This window comes from Triticum dicoccoides, chromosome 3A (genome assembly GCF_002162155.2).
Source record: "Triticum dicoccoides isolate Atlit2015 ecotype Zavitan chromosome 3A, WEW_v2.0, whole genome shotgun sequence".
Classification (NCBI taxonomy): Eukaryota; Viridiplantae; Streptophyta; class Magnoliopsida; order Poales; family Poaceae; genus Triticum; species Triticum dicoccoides.
Window position 1 is genome coordinate 746,380,913 of NC_041384.1, and position 19,111 is coordinate 746,400,023.

The following is a 19,111-nucleotide window of genomic DNA, read 5'->3' on the forward strand; positions in this document are numbered from 1 at the left end:
CTGAAGCCTGTTAAAGCCTGTAATATGTGTACCCCAGGGTCGTCGCCAGGAATTCAGGCCCCAGTGTGAATAGCAAAATGGGGCCCTAAAATTTCAAAAAATCTTGTAATATAACTAAAGCATAATCTCGCATAATTATATAACTTAAATTTATGTCATTTCATACGATATTCAGAAATACATCAAATACCAATGCAAAAGACTAAAGGCATAATTAAGGCAATACGCTAACCTCATGTTCTACCGTAAAGTGTCTTCCTACGCTTTTGGCACCTGAATCATACTTCCTATTTATAGAATGCATGGTTGTTTATGTTCATGAACCAAACAAAAATAATATCAGTGCATTCAAACTACATGAATTATTGGCTTATCAAAAAGAATTCAAGTCTTCAGTATAGTAGAATGGAAAAAGATCAAGCCTTGAATTATAGGCTTGTCAAGAGCTCAAGATAGATGAATTAATGGGGTACGAGAACGCTGGCTGCAGGGCACCGATTGCTTCAAGCTGTGCTAGCATTCTCCCTTGTGTTCGACGCCGGTGTCTGTAATTCCTCTGCGATGTTGGCACGGCGTGTGTCATCTGGCGATCCGGTAACCTAGCTGCTTTGAATGCCAATCGGTAACCTAGCTGCTTTACATGATGCCTGTGGCAACTGTGATGCATAGAGAATCTTGTACTGTGCAATGCCACACATAGCTACATCTCTAGGCCCTGCATGAACATGATCAACACTGTGAGACCCATTTATTCTGCCTAACAACAGGTATGCATGCTGCCAATGTCCAACCATATATGCCAGTAAAAGTTAATTTGAGGATTATTTGTTACCAAGACAGGAGCGGACGGCGTGCATGTACAAGTGTAGTTCTGTTTGCCGTGGACGGGTTCCGGCCAGCGGTAGCAGTAGGAGAGGAGGACGGGGTGTAGTAGGTGATGTAGGCGCTGACGATGAGGGCGATGTGGCCGAGGATCCAGTCCATCTGCGCCACGCTCAAAAGCAGCGCCAGCACGCAAGACCTTCTACCATTTTGATCTTGTGGGGATCTTGACTTTAAAAGTGTGCTTCTACATGGCAAAACTGGGCTAGATGTATTACTCCAAATTTGAATCCCACTACAGAGCACCAGCAATTAGAGGATAGGTATTATTATGTAGATATAAAGAAAAATCTCCGGGTGGATATTTTCTGACAAAAAGTACAGAACCAAATTGTGGTTGAAAATACACTTCTTAAGAGATAAGTAGCTTTGTACACTGCTTCAGTGTTTATAATGGAATCCATTGCAGCTTAGATAAATGAAAAAGAAGGGACAACAACACAAAATTCAAGTACAACCAAGTTTTTTTTATTTGTTTGTGTGTGTACTATCATACATTAGTGATACCGAAATTGCAAACTGGATGTCGGGTGGTAGGTGCGACATATGCCAACGGGTGGCTTATCATTGTGGGAGCCAGTAAGACGTCGCCGGTGCCTGAAAACGGAATGAGGCGAAGACATGCACGCCGGCGAATCTTACTCAGCTTCGGGGCTCTCCGTGGAGATAACACCCCTACTGCTGCTCTGCGGGGTCTCTGCATTGTCACTAGATGAATAAGTAGCTACACGGTGCTCCTTGAGCTGTTTGGCGAGAGAAGGAAGAAGGGCACGGCTTGCTCTCTTCTCCTCCCTATGTGATGTCTGAGACTAGCAGGGATTGATCTCTCTTTGCATGGATGCCCCGGGGGGTTTATATAGGCCTACCCCCTGGGGGTACAATGGTAATCCGGCTGGGCGCGGGGCCCAGCCGTCTGTGTCTACGCTCTCCGGCTTCTGCGCCGGCTGCTGGGGCCCGCCGGCTAGTGGGTCCCGCCGGCTGCCGGCTCTTTGGTGGACAGGCAGGCCCCACTGTCAGGGCCTTGTCGGCGGCTGGTTACTGTTGCTCAATCTTGGTGGCGAGGGTTTCACCGAAGTGGGCGTGGCTACAGTGCCGCCGCCCGGTGGGCCATCACTGTAGCCCCACCGCGTCTTGTCTCCTTAATGGGGCGTCTTCTCCGGGGGAGGTGGCAAGCCGGCTGTGGGGAGCCGGCTCTATCTTGGGCCGACTGGGGGAGGTCTGGCCGCCTTCGGGTGTCTCTCTGCCCGAAGGGGCCCACCGCCCGTGGGCCGTACAGGTAGCCCATCGTGGATGACATCAGGGTCAACGTGGCAACAGTGCTGCGTCGGACGGGTCACGGCCACCCGTACGGCGCACTGTGCCAGGCGTGCTCCGGGATTCGGGGGTGGCAGGCTTCACTGTAGCCACGCCCCGTCACATCGCCGTTATGTGGATGCAGACTTCGAGGGTACGATCTGGACCGCTTTATGGTAGCCGGCTTCTTGGAGTCGGCCTTCTCGCGGCCGGCTTCTCGGAGCCGGCCCTCCCGCGGCTTTTCTTCATGAGGGCTGAAGTCGGGCCGCCTTCCGATAGCCGGCCTGGAGACAGTCAGCAAGGGGAATGCGGCCCTGTGTCTTGGATTCTTGAGGGCCGAATCGGCTCGTAATTTTTTCAGAAGGGCCAGGGGGAGCCGGCTAGGCTATCCATGGTTATTTACTCTGACAGTAGTCCCCGAAGCTGATCGAGCTTCGAGGCTGACAAAGGGACGAGAAGCTAGGTCAGCTTCCTATCCCGAGGGGCCGACTTTGCTCGTGCGCGCCGTCTTCGAAAAAGCTCCGTTTCTCGTAGGCGGGAACGCGGGCCACGTGGCGAGGAAATCCTGCCAACGCACGCGCGCGACGGGACGCCGCCGCAGGCCCGGGCCCGCCACTCGCAGGCCTCGGTCCGAGCGCGGATCTTCTGCCGTCCACATGGACCGCTCGCTTTCCCGCGGCGGTTTTATTCTGCCATCAAGGCACAATAACCGCGGGACGTGGGGGAGTGGGCGCAGTTGATCCCCACGTCCCTCCACGCCGCGCCTCCTCGGCTCCGCCGCGCGGTCTATAAGTAGGAGGAGGAGGGGGAGCGGTAGAGGCTCGCGCGCTCTCCCTCACTTCGCCCCTTTTCGCCCTCCTTCTTCTCTTCGCCGCAGCAACTCCTTGCTACGCCATTCCACCGTCGCTTCGTCTTGCTCCCAGCCGCAGCAATCCTTTGCCGCGCCGTTTCGCCGTTGCTTCGTCTTGCTCCCCGCCGCATTGCTCCCATGGCGCTGTCGAGCTCGTGGGATGGCTCCAACGTCCACGAGGACCACGTCGAGTTCCTCCGCCGGACGCGGCGTCTGCCCGGCGAGAACCTTGTGCGGGTTCGTCAAGCGCCGGCGAGGGAGATTTCGCCGGCACCGGAGGAGGGCAAGTGGGTGATCTTCCGCTCGCACTGCATGCGCGGCTTCGGCCTCCCGGCGAGCGGATTCCTTCGAGCCTTCCTCGAGTTCTACCACCTCCAGCCGCATCACCTCACGCCCAACACGGTGATGCTGCTGCCGGCCTTTGTCACCCTGTGCGAGGGTTTTCTTGGAGTTCTCCCCACGCTCGAGCTCTGGGGGGAGTTCTTCCAAAGCAAGCTCAGCACCGTCGTCGCGGGCGTGCCCGCCCCCTGCGGAGCCTTCATTGCCATGAGGCGGGCGAGCGAGAACAATCTGTTCCCGTCCATTCCGCTGATCCAGTCGGTGAAGCTTTGGCAGAAGTCTTATTTCTACGTGAAGAACGTCGCCCAGCAAGGCGACTACGTCAACCTGCCGGCTTACGTAGCCGGCCCGCCGGCTGGGAGGCAACCTTCGTGGAGCTACCGGGCCAGGTCGCTGTCTCAGGCCGGGAACGCAGCCGTCTCCCGGCTTCGGGTGATGATCCAGTCGGAGGGCCTGACCGGAGCCGACTTGGTGGCCGCCTTCGTGGAGCGCCAGGTTCTTCCGCTCCAAGGCCGGCCTCACATGATCTGCCAAATGAGCGGCCGCTTCGACCCGTGCCGGCTGAGCACCAGGAGATGCCTCACGCAGAGGTGTCTTACATGGTGAATTATATCTCCAACTGCAAGCTCGCCGAGGATTGGCGATACGGCAAGGAGCCGTATTCCCGCGCCAACCCTCCGCCTGCCGTAAGTTCTTTCTTCTTTTCTTCCTTTTCTGTAGCCGGCCTCATGATAGCCGACTCTTGATCAATTGGTCTGCCTTTTGCAGAACCCTCTTCTCCCGCCGACAGCCGGGGCCGCGGGGGTAGAGCGCCAGCTCCTCCCCGACCGCACGGTGGACGACGCCGACGATCCGGACCTGGGAGCGGCCGCCATGGAAGACGCCAACGTTGGGGAAGGCGACGAGGCCGAAGGCGCGGGACTCGGGGCCAGCTTCGAGGACTGGCCGGATGACGACGAGGTCGAAGTCGCCCCGCACCGCCAGCCGGCGCCCGATCATCAAGGCGCGGGCTCGTCTGCTGTGTCGGCTGCCCGTGGCGGCGCGCAAAAGCGCCGGGCCGCGTCGACCTTCTTCGGCAGTCGGCCGAAAAAATCCAAGGCCTCCACGGCGGCGACCAAGCGGGATGAGGCGGCCGCGAAGGCGGCCCGCTTTCGCAAGGCGATGAAGCAACTGCAGGCGATCTCTGCGTAAGTCGTCAAATGTCTTGCGTATATATTTTTTGTCTTCTTTGTCCGAAACTCTTCTAAACCTTTCTTTTCTTGCCGGACAGGGCGCCACTTTCTCTCGAGCGAGGTCCTGGCGGCTCCGTAGTCGGGCCGACTGGAGGGTCCTCAAGCTCCCGCCGCGTGGATCCCCGCGCCGACCTTAAGGAGGCCACGGAGCGGAACGCGCGAGAGGCGCGGGAGGAGCGGGAGGCGGCGGAGCGAAGGACCGCCCAGGCGACGAAGGAGCAGGCCGACGCGGCGGCCAAGGCCCGGGCGAAGGCAGCAGCCGCGGAGACGGAGGCGGAGGCCTCGCACAACCGGCCTCCGCTGCTCGTTGTTCCCCTCCGCGCCGTGGCCCCCGACGTTCCCGTGCCCCCGTTGGAGGAGGTCGACCAAGGCCCGCCGGTGATGGAGAGGCGGGAGGACCCCGTGATCTTCGTGGAGGGGGCGTCGCAGACGGCGCCGACTGGAGCGGGCCAAAGCGGCCAATCAGCTGCGGCGCCAGAGCAGCCGTCCAGGGGCCGGCCTCGAGGTGCAGCCGGCATTGCGTCGGCGCGCTGGGGGTGGCGCCTCCGCGCCGAAACCGCACCGAGCAGCGGGCGCCAGCCAGACGGCGGAGGCCCTAGAGGCGGCCAGCGTCAGCGCGTCCGAGTGGACTCCCAGCGGGGGGACGGGCGAGCTGAACGCGGCGGCCCAGGAGGTCTGGAACCGGCTTCAAGCTCAGGCCGCCTCGCTGCAGCGATACACTCAAGAGTTATCCGGGTGAGTCTTCTGTTCTTGGTTATTTTGCTCTTTCGATTTCTTCCGTGGGGGCGCGTCAGCGCACCCACTGGGTGTTGTCCCCGAGTTCCAAGCTGGCTGCTGCGCAGGCGGCTTGGAACTTACTAGGTTCTGACAACTTAACTTATCCTTGCCTCCTATATAATCTTCCAGGAGTATCATAACCTTCGCGCAGCCGCCTTCAACTCCCAGGCTCAGGAGCTGGGCCGGAGAACTGAGGACCTGACCAGCAGCCGGAGTGCGTGTTTGTCTCGTTCATTTCCTGTGGGGGCGCGTCAGCGCACCCACTGGGTGTAGTCCCCGAGATTCGGGCCGACTGCTGAGCAGCCGGGTCGGATCTTCCTTGACGACTTCCCCTTATTAACTTTTCCTTTGTCTTCATGCTTGCAGGAGCCAATGCCGACTTGAGGGAGCAGCTCAGCGGGGCCCAGGCCGCCCTTCGCGCCAAGGAAGCCGAGTACAGCGCCTTGGTCCTGGAGCGTGACTGCCTGGTCAAGAAGTTGGCCGACCAGGAGGAGAGCCACAAGGCGGCCCTGAAGAAGGCGCAGGACAACGAGGACGCCCTGAAGGCCGAGTTTGAGACCGAAGAGGCGGGCTGGGCTGAAGCGAAGCAGGCGCTGAGCGAGGGCTTCAGCCGTATCGAGGATCTGATCGACGGTAAGCCGCCTTCTTCACTCCCTACTTTCCCTTTGATCCCTGATTTGTGTTCTGACTTGTGCTGCTTTTTGTTCTCTGTGCAGACTACTTTCCTGGCTACTCCATCTTCGCCACCCAATCCATCGAGGCCCATCGCGAGGTACGCCAGCAGGCGGGGGCTGAAATCGCGCCGGACGCGAGCCGGACGCTTGAGGAGCAGCTCTTGGCAATCCAAGCCCGGCTGCAGCCGGCTCAGCGTATGCTCCGCCGCGTCCAGCGTGCCGAGGCGCAGGTGTTGGCCGCCCTCTGGCCAAGAGAGATGATTCCCCGCACCCCGAGTCGGACTGCCGACTGGTTGGAGGTGGCGGTTGGCCGCTTCGAGGCCTGGAAGGCGTCGGCAGCCCGGCTTGGAGCTGGGCGGGCGCTGGAGTTCGTCCGAACCTAGTATCCGGGGCTGAACCTGGACCAGCTGCGCACCTGGCGACTGGAGGCCGACGAAGAGTTGAAGGAGGTGCGGCCGGCTATCGCTCAGCGTGCTTCGACGATCACCAAGTGTACTGACATCAGCGTCTTCGCTCCTGAGATCAATGACAACGGCGTTGCCCAGCCGGAGGAGTGGTTCGGGCTGGACCCGACAGCGGGTGAAGACTCGGCAGAGGAGATCGCCTCCAGTGATGAAGGCGAAGACGACGAAGGAAAGGACGGCGAAGACGTTGAGCCGACTGGTGAAGCAGGTGGCCAACCTCAACCTGATCGTGCCTCCGGCAACAAGGCGCGTGCTAGCGCGCCCTCTACGGGAGGCGGTGATCATGCCGAGGTTCGCCAGCCGGCACTGCCGTCTCCACCGACCTGCCCGACTCGCTAGTCGCTCCCTTGGCTTAGTCTGCCGTCCTTATTTTTTTTCTGCTTGTTGCCTTTTGAACAACTTTATTAATCTTGCGCAGTTCCACCCACTGGGGGTGTATTCGAACTATGTTGAATGCTGGCCTTTTGAAGGTCTTTTATGTAAATATTATTGCGTGTTTGGTTTCCATTCATGTATGCTTTTTATCCTTAGGCTGTTTCCTTTGCCGCCTTCCCCTTCTGGGAAGGCAAGTACTCGAGATTTCTTAGATTGGAGCGAGGTGAATGGAAGCCGGCCGGCCGGCTACTCTGGTAGCCGGTCGGCGGTGGGAGAAAAACCGGCTTTTGTTATATTAGTCCGTTAGTCCCTAGCCGTTTTTCGTGTGGGCACCCGTTCCTGCGCTTAACTCTTGCCAACCGGACAGCCGGTTCTTCGAACTGCGACTTTTGGCAAAAGAAGGCTTGAGAGCCGGCACACTACTTGTCTGACTGCGGGTAGGACTTCTAATATAACTCCAGGCGGCCAGTCCCCGGGCCGACTAGTCGAACCCGGTGCCGGACGGAAAAAAAGTGAATGCAATGACAAGGCCATAAGCATGATACTTTTCATTTATAGACAAAAGATGGCAGTCCCCGAGCTCTCCTCGGGGGGCCTATTGTCTCGTACTTAGTACAAAAGTTAGCGTGATACATACTGTATTTCAACTATAAAACCTTCGGAGGAGATTGGCGTTCCATGGTCGTTCCGACTCCTTGCCGGAGTCGTCTCTCTTTCGTGCCTTCGGCTTCTGCGCGTCGATCAGGTAGTAGGAGTCGTTGCCTAAGGCTCTGCTGATGACGAAGGGGCCCTCCCAAGGGGCCGAGAGCTTGTGCTGGCCGGCTGTTCGCTGGATCAGCCGGAGCACAAGATCGCCCTCTTGGAAGGATCTTGGTAGCGACGCAGGCCCTGCTGATAAATGGCGGACCGGCTGAGGGCTAACAGCCGGCCTTCTTCCAGCAGGTCGACACCGTCTTCTCGTGCTTCCTTGGCCTCGGCTTCCGTGTACATGGTTACCCGAGGCGAGTTGAACTCGGTGTCAGTTGGGATGACCGCCTCGGCACCATATACGAGGAAGAAAGGAGTGAAGCCGGTTGACTTGTTTGGTGTAGTGCGCAGACTCCAGAGGTCAGCCGGCAGCTCATCGAGCCAACAGCCGGCTGAACGCTTCAGTGGTACGATCAGTCGGGGCTTGATGCCGGAGAGGATGAGGCCGTTGGCTCGCTCGACCTGGCCGTTTGACTGCGGGTGGGCGACGGATGCTAGGTCCAACCGGATGCCTTGCGTCGCGCAGAAACGTGCCAAGGCTCCCTTGGCGAAATTCGTGCCATTGTCGGTGATGATGTTGTGTGGCACGCCATACCGAGTTGTTATATCTGCGATAAATGTCACGACAGTCGGCCCATTCAACTTCTTGATCGGCTTTGCCTCAATCCATTTGGTGAATTTGTCCACGGCGACAAGCAGATGTGTCATGCCGCCGCGCGCCGTCTTGAATGGGCCCACCATGTCTAGTCCCCAAACGGCGAAGGGCCAAGTGAGGAGAATGGTCTTGAGTGCTGAAGCCGGCATGTGTTGCTTGGAGCTGAAGAGTTGGCACCCTTTGCAATGTTAACTAACTCCTTGGCGTCATCCAAAGCAGTCGGTCAAAAGAAACTATGGCGGAAGGCTTTGGCGACGAGTGATCTTGAGGCCGCATGGTGGCCGCATTCTCCTTGGTGGATGTCTCTGAGGATTGCAATGCCCTTCTCTTGCTCGACGCATCGCTGGAGGACTCCAGTGACACTGCGCTTGACGAGTTCTCTGTTGACGATTGTGTATGCTCCGGCTCGGCGTTGGACTTGTCTTGCCTCTACTTCGTCAGCCGGCAGATCTTGGTTTATTAGGAAGTTGAGGATGGATTGAGCCCATGACGGAGCTGCGACTTCTTCTATTGCCAAAACGGCTACTGCGACCAGGGCGGGCGGGCTGGGCGGTGAAATGCTGGAGTCGGCCGCCGCCTGTTGCGTTGGTGTAGTCTCCGGGCCGACTATCGCAGTCCCCGAGCCGGGTGAGGCAGTCCCCTGGTCGGGCGTAACTACGGAAGTCCCCGAGCCGCCTGCTGATACCCCCTGGCCGACTATCGAAGTCCCCAGGTCACCTGCTTGGTTCTTCGAGCCGGCTGCGTTGGGGTTAGGCGACACGAAGATGGAATCGGACTCTGGAGACGGCTTGATAGACGGCTTGAGGAGGCGTTGTAGAGAGACACCGGTTGGTATTGCTTGCTAAGTGGAGCCTATTCGAGCCAGGGCATCAGCTGGCTCGTTGTCGGCTCGTGGTATGTGGAGGAACTCGCATCCTTCAAAATACCCACTGATCTGCTGAACGAGGAAGCGGTAGCTTGCCATATTTGCGTCCTTGGCATCCCAGTCGCTGGATGATTGCTGGACCACCAAGTCCAAGTCGCCATAGCATAGGATCCGGCGAATGCCGAGTTTTTTGACAAGCCGGAGCCCGTGTATGAACGCCTCGTACTCGGCCACGTTGTTGGAGGCGGCAAAGTGAATTTGCAGCGTGTATCTGAGCTTGTCGCCTTTGAGAGAGGTGAGGATGACGCCGGCTCCCAAGCCGGTGCGCATCTTGGACCCATCGAAGTGCATGCGCCAATGAGTGGAGTCGGGAGCCGGCGGTAGGTACTGGGTCTCGGCCCAGTCGACGAGGAAGTCGGCCAATGCTTGGGACTTGATGGCGGTGCGAGGCTGGTAGAAGATCGTATAGGGGGGCAGCTCGATGGCCCATTTCGCCACCCGGCCGGATGCATCCCAGCTGCCTATGATCTCGGCCAGCGGGGCGGTGCATACAACCGTGATGGCATGCTCTTGGAAGTAGGGCTTCAGCTTCTTGGCGGCGAAGTACACGCCGTAGCACATCTTCTGGTAGTGCGGGTAGTTCTGCTTCGAGGTAGACAGCACCTCGTTCAAATAGTACACCGGCCTCTAGACCGGCTGGGCTCGGCCTTCTTCTGGGCGTTGGACTACGATGACGGTGCTGACCACCCGGCTGGTTGCGGCAATGTAGAGGAGCATGGGCTCTTTCTCAATCGGCGCCGCCAGGACAGGCGGCGTGGCCAGCATCTTCTTCAGCTCGTGAAAAGCTTGATCGGCTTGGTCATTCCACTCGAAGTGGTTGGACTTCTTCATGAGGCAGTAGAAGGGAAGAGCTTTCTCTCCGAGCCGGCTGATGAAGCGGTTCAGGGAGGCCAAGCATCCGGTAAACTTCTGGACGTCTTGAAGTTTGGTGGGAATCGCCATTCTCTCAATGGCCTTGATCTTTACTGGGTTGCATTTGATGCCGCGTTCGGAGACCAGGAAGCCTAGGAGCTGGCCGGCTGGCATTCCGAACACGCATTTCTCGGGGTTAAGCTTGATTTGGAACCGGCGTAGGTTCTCAAATGTTTCCTTGAGGTCTTCCAGCAAGGTGTCGCACTTCTCCGTCTTCACCACAATGTCGTCTACGTAGACATGGGCATTTCTGCCGAGTTGCTTGAGGAGGCACTTCTGCATGCAACGCTGAAAAGTGGCACCGGCATTTCTCAAGCCGAATGTCATAGTCAGGTAGTAGAAGGCTCCGAATGGCGTGATGAAGGCGATCTTCAGGCGGTCTGCCGGATCTAACTTTATCTGGTGATACCCTGAGTAAGCATCCAAGAAACTCAACAGCTCGCATCCGGCCGTGGAGTCTATCACTTGGTCAATCCTTGGCAGGGCAAAGGGATCTTTGGGGCAGGCCTTGTTGAGGCTCGTGTAGTCTATACACATGCGCCACTCGTTGTTCTTCTTTAGCACGAGGACCGGGTTGGCGAGCCAGTCTGAAAAGAAAACTTCCATAATGAAGCCGGCTGCCAGAAGCCGGGCTATCTCCTCTCCCACAATCCTGCGTTTCTCCTTCGACAGTCGGCGGAGGGGTTGTTTGACTGGCTTTGCGTCTTCTCGGACATGTAGTTTGTGCTCGGCGAATTCCTTCGGAACGCCCGACATGTCCTTGGGGGACCATGCAAAGATGTCCCGATTCTCATGGAGGAAATCGGTGAGCTCGCCTTCCTATTTGCTGTTTAGGTTTGCCCCGATGACGGCAAACCTCTCTGGGTGCTCGGGGTCAAGAGGTATCTTCTTCGTCTCCTTGGCCGGCTGGAAAGATCCTTGAGCATCATGCTCCTTGGGATCGAGGGACAAGGCCGACTGCTCGCCGGCCATGGCCACGACTCGGTCCAACATCTTCTTTTCTTCGGCAATCACAAGGGACTCGACCAGCCGGCTGCTCGCTGCTGCGCACTCAGAGGACTTCTTGTAATCGCCGGCTACGGTGATGATGCCTTTGGTGCTCGGTATCTTCATCTTGAGGTAGGCATAGTGGGGAACTGCCATGAACTTGGCCAAGGCAGGTCGGCCAAGCAATGCATGGTAAGGGCTCTCCAGGTCCACCACTTCAAACCAGATCGCTTCCCGGCGGAAATGCTCCTTGTCCCCAAAAAGTACATCAATCTTGATCTTGCCAATGGGGGCGCAGGACAGGCCGGGTACGATGCCATGGAACACAGTCCGAGTAGGCATGAGTTGCTTCGTCTTGACATTCAGCTTCTCCATGGTGTCACGGTACAAGATGTTGATGCTGCTCCCGCCGTCTATCAGCACGCGGGAGAATCGGGCAGCGCGTCTATCCGTTGCAAGGGTGGCATCCAAAACCAACGCATAAGAGCCGGGAGACGGCATCACCTCTGGGTGGTCGGTCCGGCTCCAGCTGATAGGTTTTTCTGACCAATGCATGTGCTCGGCGGGGTTGGCAGCAACCATGCTGACTTCTTGATGCTCTCGGCGTTTGCTGCGCCGGTCTTCGGGCTGACTTGTAAAGATGATATAGGCGGCATGCTCGTCGGGGAACTCATCATGCACGGCTCCGACTGCGGGCCGAGCGACCGGCGGCTGCGGAGCCGGAGGCGGCGAACCGACAGGCGGAGGCGGTGCGAGCCCTTCGCCTTTAGAGATTCGGGTGAGCCAGTGGCACTTCCGGGTCGTGTGGTTGGACGGCTTCGCGCCGCTGTGGAACTTGCACGAGGCGTCGAGAGTCTGCTCGTAGGAGAAGGCCGGCTGCCAAGCCGGCTTGCCGCCCCTCTGCTTCTTGGGTGCGGGCCGCGCTTCGGGCTGCTCGTCTTCGACTGTGGCCACCTGCCGACTGGTGGAGGGCGGCACCGGGCCCTTGCACTTGTGGTCGTTCTGGTGGGGGCGTCGGCCGGAGTCCTCAGCCGGCGTCTTGGGCGCTGGGTTGAGTACCTTCCCGGACGCGTCTATCCGGAGTTCGGTCTTCATCGAGGAGTCGGTGGTGGCATACTTGTCCGCTATGATCAGAAGCTCATCGAGGGTAGTCGGCTCGTCGCAGAGGAGCTTGTGCTTGAGGAGGGTGCCTTCTCGGCACCCGGCAGTGAAGTATTCTATGGCTTGCACCTCGTGCACCCCTTCGCAAGAGTTGCAGAGCTCGGCCCAGCGCGTGAGGTAGTCGCGAGTGGACTCGGCGGGGCCTTGTACGCACAAGGAGAGCTGTCTGGGCTTGGGAGCCCGCTTGTAGGTGCTGGTGAAGTTGCGGACGAAGGCTTCTGTGAAGTCTAGCCAGCTGTTGATGCTGTATGGCTTGAGGCTGTTGAGCCAGGTCCGCGCCGTGCCCTGCAGCATGAGGGGCACGTACTTCACGGCTACGCGCCTGTTGCCGTTGGCTATGCTAACCGCCGTGGAGTAGTCGATCAACCAATTTTCCGGCTTCACGGAGCCGTTGTACTTGGGCGTGTCTTTTGGGAGTGAGAACCCTTTAGGGAAAGGCTCGTCGCAGATGCAGGGGCCGAAGCAAGGCAGGCCGACATCGTCTTCTTCTTCTAGCGCCAGGGATCGCGCCAGGCGGTCGACCCGATGGCGGGCGTCGTTCTCGCCGACTCCTTCGCGGCGACCTAGCCGGCCGCTGAGAGTCGGATGCTCAACAGGCGGCGAGATGGGATATCTCTCTCCACGGGGCTAGGGCGGAGGCGGATTGCCCCGCCACTCCACGGCCCGGGGGTGGCCTTCTGCGTCTCGCTCGATGGAGATTCGGGTTCGGCTTTGGCTGGCAGCCGGTTCTTTCTCGCGCCGCGCGCGGGTTTTACCGGTAGTCGGCGTCCGGGACGTCGCGCCGTGATCTCGGCGCGGGGGAGGGCTTTCCGCGCGGGCGTCGGCTTCGTGCCGCTGCGCGGCTGCATCGATCAGCTGCTGGATGCGTCGGGTCATGTGGGGGAGTTCTTCGGCCCCCAGTCCATCTAGCTCGTCTACGGCCGCCTGGGCGGCGCGCAGGTTCTCGAGTGGAGTAGCGTAGACTGGGCAGTCGACTCCTAGCGTATCGGCGACGACAGCGCCGCGCTGTCTGACAACGCCGGCCCGGCTAGGCCCGCCTGGGGGCGGCGTACCAAGGGCGGCGCGGTCGGCCTCGCGTCGGTGGGCCTCAGCGAGGCATCTCATGGAAACCAGCTTCCGGCCCTCTGCGAGGAGGGCAAGGCGGCGAGCTTCCAGTGCTTCAGCGTCGGCATCGGCCGGGAGGGGGATGGACAAGTCGTGGACCGCCGCATGCGGGGCGTCGTGGGCGCTCTCGTCAAAAGTGCCGCCGTGGCCGATGACCATCACCTCGGTGGTGACAGCGTCGCAGCCATCGGCCCGGGAAAGCGGGTCGTTGTAGATCGCGACGTTGGTGGGGAACGTGTCGAGTGAGGCCGTGTCGGAGTCGACAGGCATCGGATCGATGGAGCCAACCGACTCCAAGTCCACGGCAGGCTCGCCGGAGACGTGGAGCTGGCCGAGGAGGTTGACGAGGTGGTCGGTGCCCGCGTCGGAGGCGAGCTCGTCAGAGATGAGAGTCTTGTCAAGGAGATCGGCGAGGCTGCTCGCCGCACAGATGTTGGTGACGCCTTGTAGCGCGTCGTGGCAAGCGCCATCGGGCGTGCCGGGCTGGCTACGCTCGCGGGGGAGGAAGAGGGTTCCCGTCCAGAACAGGTCTTCGGACGGCGGTGCACCTGGCCCCACGGTGGGCGCCAAATGTCGGGTGGTAGGTGCGACATATGCCAACGGGTGGCTTATAATTGTGGGAGCCAGTAAGACGTCGCCGGTGCCTAGAAACGGGATGAGGCAAAGACATGCACGCCGGCGAATCTTACCCAGCTTCGGGGCTCTCCGTGGAGATAACACCCCTACTGCTGCTCTGCGGGGTCTCCGCATGGTCACTAGATGAACAAGTAGCTACATGGTGCTCCTTGAGCTGTTTGGCGAGAGGAGGAAGAAGGGCACGGCTTGCTTTCTTCTCCTCCCTATGTGGTGTCTGAGACTAGCAGGGATTGATCTCTCTTTGCATGGATGCCCCGGGGGGTTTATATAGGCCTACCCCCCGGGGGTACAATGGTAATCTGGCTGGGCGCGGGGCCCAGCCGTCTGTGTCTACGCTCTCCGGCTTCTGCGTCGGCTGCTGGGGCCCGCCGGCTAGTGGGTCCCGCCGGCTGCCGGCTCCTTGGTGGACAGGCAGGCCCCACTGTCAGGGCCTTGTCGGCGGCTGGTTACTGTTGCTCAATCTTGGTGGCGAGGGCTTCACCGAAGTGGGCGTGGCTACAGTGACGCCGCCCGGTGGGCGATCACTGTAGCCCCACCGCGTCTTGTCTCCTTAATGGGGCGTCTTCTCCGAGGGAGGTGGCAAGCCGGCTGTGGGAAGCCGGCTCTATCTTGGGCTGACTGGGGGAGGTCTGGCCGCCTTCGGGTGTCTCTCTGCCCGAAGGGGCCCACCGTCCGTGGGCCGTACAGGTAGCCCGTCGTGGATGACATCAGGGTCAACGTGGCAACAGTGCTGCGCCGGACGGGTCATGGCCACCCGTACGGCGCACTGTGCCAGGCGTGCTCCGGGATTCGGGGGTGGCAGGCTTCACTATAGCCACGCCCCGTCACATCGCCGTTATGTGGATGCGGACTTCGAGGGTACGATCTTGACCGCTTTATGGGAGCCGGCTTCTTGAAGTCGGCCTTCTCGCGGCCGGCTTCTCGGAGCCGGCCCTCCCGCGGCTTTTCTTCATGAGGGCTGAAGTCGGGCCGCCTTCCGATAGCCGGCCTGGAGGCAGCCGGCAAGGGGAAGGCGGCCCTGTGTCTTGGATTCTTGAGGGCCGAATCGGCTCGTAATTTTTTCAGAAAGGCCAGGAGGAGCCGGCTAGGCTACCCATGGTTATTTACTCCGATACTGGAAGTATGTGAAAACAATTGTTAAAATAAAGTATGTAGAAGAAAATAGTAGTTCAAAAAAAATGAACATTGGTGTAATTGCAATAGCTTGTTTTCTAAATTTAACTATTGGTTACATTATATTTCAGGGTGAAACATTTCCCAACAGAAAAGTATTGGTTAAATGAGCATTGCGTAAAGTCTATCTAAGTTCTCTTTCTTATTCTTCTATTACCTGGAAGGCCAATATGTACCAACTTGGGACTATTTGACCACTGAACAATATTGCCATGTTGACCATTTATCATGTCTTTGCAATATATATAGGAATTCTATAATGTAAAAGTATTATGTGCAGCACAGACTTTTATTTCTTTCGATTTTGCCTTGCTTGTTATTTATGCTTATAGCTTTATCTCTGGGATTCTATTTCAGGACACCTTTTTCAGATGTTAGGCGCTTCTGATTTTCTCAATCAGTTGAAGCATGCGGTGCACTTTCTGAATGCCATTTTTTCTTCCTTGCATACCAAATGCAAGCAAGCATGCTTCTACCGAGGCTTAGAAGAAGCCATGGAGTATGTTCCAGAACCTCTTTTATATTACTTCATCACAAAAAGTTACTGCAATATTTGCTTTTTTCCTAAATACTCCCTCTGTAAAGAAATATAATATCGTTTATATCACTAAACTAATGATCTAAACTATATTTTATTTCTTTACAGAGGGAGTACACATGATAGACTTGAATCATTTTCTGTCCTCATCAAACAACGTTCCTTTTCTTTCATGTAAAGTTTTTTTGAAAATGTCAGTGGATATTTAGTAACTTATGTTAGCTATGCGATATATTTGTAATGAGAACAGCAAGAAATCTGTTAGATTTGCGGCGCCTAGACTGAAGTTGAAAGGTATTATTACTACTATAATATTAAACATACGTCGTTATCGGAGCTTTATTAGCACACATGCTCGCATGATTTTTTTTCAGAAATGAAAAGAATATACCATAGAGTATTCAAAGAGAAGAAATGGCATGTAGATACTACAATGAATTACTCCCTCCGTCCCAAAATATAAGAACATTTTTCACACTATTATAGTGTCAAAAACGTTCTTATATTCTGGGACAGAGGGAGTATGTAACAGACTAACATGCTGGATAACCACAGTGGGCGAGAATACCTGTTCCAACATACATCAAAGTCGTTGGGAACTCCCAAGAATACATCTTCTAACTTCTCCCGTGGGGTGAAGAAAATTGATTCTACTGAAAACATAGAAACAACCATCAACATTTCTTTCAAGTAAAATTTGCATGCTAAACATAAGATGCAAGACTGCTAACACTCACGCTCTACATCTATTTGTCATTTCCAAAGAACCAGAAAGAATGAATCTCCAGGTGAAATACAAATAACATTAAAAAAATAATGAACTGGTTATATTATTAACCAGAGAGGCTAAAGATATCTACAAAGTATCAAAAGAGTTCACATATATTCATGAGAAGCGGTTTATTGTGTCTAGATCATATTATTCGGCTCCAACTAACAATCACGATTTGCAGAAGTGGTAACTGAGAGAATTGTGTCTCAGTTAAGCTTTATAGATCATCAACAAAATCCCAATTTGATGGTACTTCCATAGAGGAACTAAAGAGAAGCAGTTTATTGTGTCTAAATCGTATTAATCGACTCCAACTAACAATCATGATTTGCAGAAGTGGTAACTGAGATAATTTTTGTCTCAATTAAGCTTTACATATCATCAAAAAAATCCCAATTTGATGCTACTTCCATAGAGGAACTAAAGAGAAGGCATGCTTGGTTACTAGCAACAGGATTCCATAGAACATCCGCAACAAATCATACTCTTCGATTCAGACTTGTTGCTCCCATCCTCTTTCGGCACCTCCTCCTTCTCCTTTGGGAAATCTGAACCATTAAGGGCCGCTTCATCAATACAGCCACCAACAACTAAGCAGATGATCTCTCATATTATTGAAAGGGGACATTCTAACAGAAAACACACTTTCTAAAGATTAAATGCGACACTCATTCTTGGTCCATTTTATAAAGAGAATTGCCGTATTTTATATTCAAATGTCATGTCTAAATGTAGTATGGTTAAAAATTTGCATATGCTACTTGATTAGTTAGTCTAGGCATGAGAATCATGCATTTGTTGTTCCATTTAAGCTCTTGAGAACCAAATGCCACTGAATTCCTCTTCATCAATAATAAATTCTCCAACTTCCTTTCTTTTATGAAGATAATGTATCATCTTTCAAAAAGATATTGCATCATGTTAACTCTTGGATCCACTCACACCCAGAAGGTGCAGCAATCTAGAACAAAATAATACTCAGTTAAATAAGCTTTTCTAACAAAACCCTATAACAAAGCAAATTATGCACAGTCTTCAAAATGAACATTCATGTGATTTCTCAGTGAGGCGATGCACCTGGCGACCGAATTGACGAGGAGGACCAGCTGGCGGGTCGAAGAGAGATTATCTGGACCCGGACGATTGCGCCGGAGATGGTGGAGATGTTCATGGCGGCGACGGCGAGGGCATCAGGAGGATGGAGGGGCCCGGCGTCTTCGGCGAGCATGCCGAGCTCGAGCACTTCTGGGGCAGATTCGAAGGAGCGGGGTAGAGTAGGGCCTGCGAATCCCGCGCCTCCGCGTCCGCATCCAACGGCGTCAAGCGCCGGCGCGAGCATGCCGAGCTCGAGGGCCACATCGGCCACTTCCGCGACCTGATTCGAATGGGAGGGGCGGCCTGCCAGGGAGCGTCAGGGCTGGTGAGGAAGGGGAGGGACGGCCTGACCAGGAGCGCCGGCGGTGGTGACGAAGGGGAGGGGGCGGCCTGCCAAGGGAGCGCCGGCTGAGGAGTGAATGGGGAACGGAGAGATTGTGGGCGGCGATGGGGAACTATCCAGAGAAGAAATGTATCTGGGCAGTGGAGTACCAGGCAGTGACGTTGTGGCGTTGTCCACACCAAAAAAAAAAATCTTCCTTTTACATTCTTCTAAAAATACATTCTTTTTATAGTCATGATCATTTGATGGTTTTAAAAGTCTTTTGTATAGATAATATCTATAAAAGCTGATAGTTTTATTACTGGTGAAAAACACATTCGATATATCTGAATTTTAGTTGAGTAAATGAATTCATACACGAAGCAAAAGCTTTCATGTTTTGTTGATTATTAAAGCAAAAGATTGTTTGGTTAATCATAGAAAACCACACAAACAAATATTAATTGGGGGACTCGCTCCGCCAAACAAGCCACTCTACCATCAATGTCGGAAAATAAGTAATAAAGTACTCTTCTGGTGTAATAAAGACGCAAGCATTCAACATGCCTGCAATAGTCCATAATGTTGAAGTTGGAAAGCTCATAGGCTGTCGCCCTGACATCCACTGCCCCGACACGCCTTGTGCACTTAACTGGTACCGTTTCTAGGGTTGTCACACTAACATGTCACAGCAGATCACTTACTAGTTGGAGAGAAAGGGCAAGGGAGAAAGGATAGCGATAGCTTGGCAGGAATGGGCGGCCGTCTTTATTGGATGCTCCCAGGTGAGAAACCATCCTTAGGCCTCTCCTAATGCTCCACCTTATACAGATGCTAAGGCTGCCATGTAGACAAAAAAGATGATGTGGCAAGGTAATTAAGAGGAGAGAGATGGGTGTGGTGACCCCAGGAAGAAACAATGCCAAGCGCGGGAACCTAAGGAAAACACTTAAATGAAAGAAGCCCACCAATGCATAGACAACTTTAGTTGCTAAATCATTAAATGAAGAATGCTTAGCAACAACAAGCTAAGCACCTTTACATGGGGACTTTAGTTGCTTAGATTTTTAATGTGCTTAGTACCTCATCTTAGCACTAGTGCATTGGAGGAGGTCTTATGGACTGGTACAGGGGACAATGCACCATTAAACAGAGTTGACCTTGTCGACCGATTGCACATGATTGGCTATACAACGTC

The 19,111-nt window shown here is 55.4% G+C and overlaps 1 protein-coding gene across 4 annotated transcripts; it reads right to left on the reverse strand.

Annotated features, from left to right (window-relative positions):
• Positions 1-264: 264 nt before the first annotated feature.
• LOC119273615 lies at positions 265-18,009 on the reverse strand. Of its 4 annotated transcripts, none has more exons than XM_037554721.1 (5): positions 17,574-18,009; positions 16,982-17,044; positions 16,293-16,377; positions 833-1,069; positions 265-715 (listed from the first exon to the last, which is right to left on the reverse strand). In XM_037554721.1, exons 1-5 carry the CDS (start codon positions 17,833-17,835, stop codon positions 709-711), a joined length of 654 nt encoding a protein of 217 aa, XP_037410618.1. In that variant the 5' UTR covers positions 17,836-18,009; the 3' UTR covers positions 265-708. The 4 variants fall into 4 exon arrangements, with proteins under 4 accessions (XP_037410618.1, XP_037410617.1, XP_037410620.1 ...); XM_037554720.1 differs by having other exon boundaries at positions 833-1,117; XM_037554723.1 differs by lacking the exon at positions 16,982-17,044.
• Positions 18,010-19,111: the final 1,102 nt, after the last annotated feature.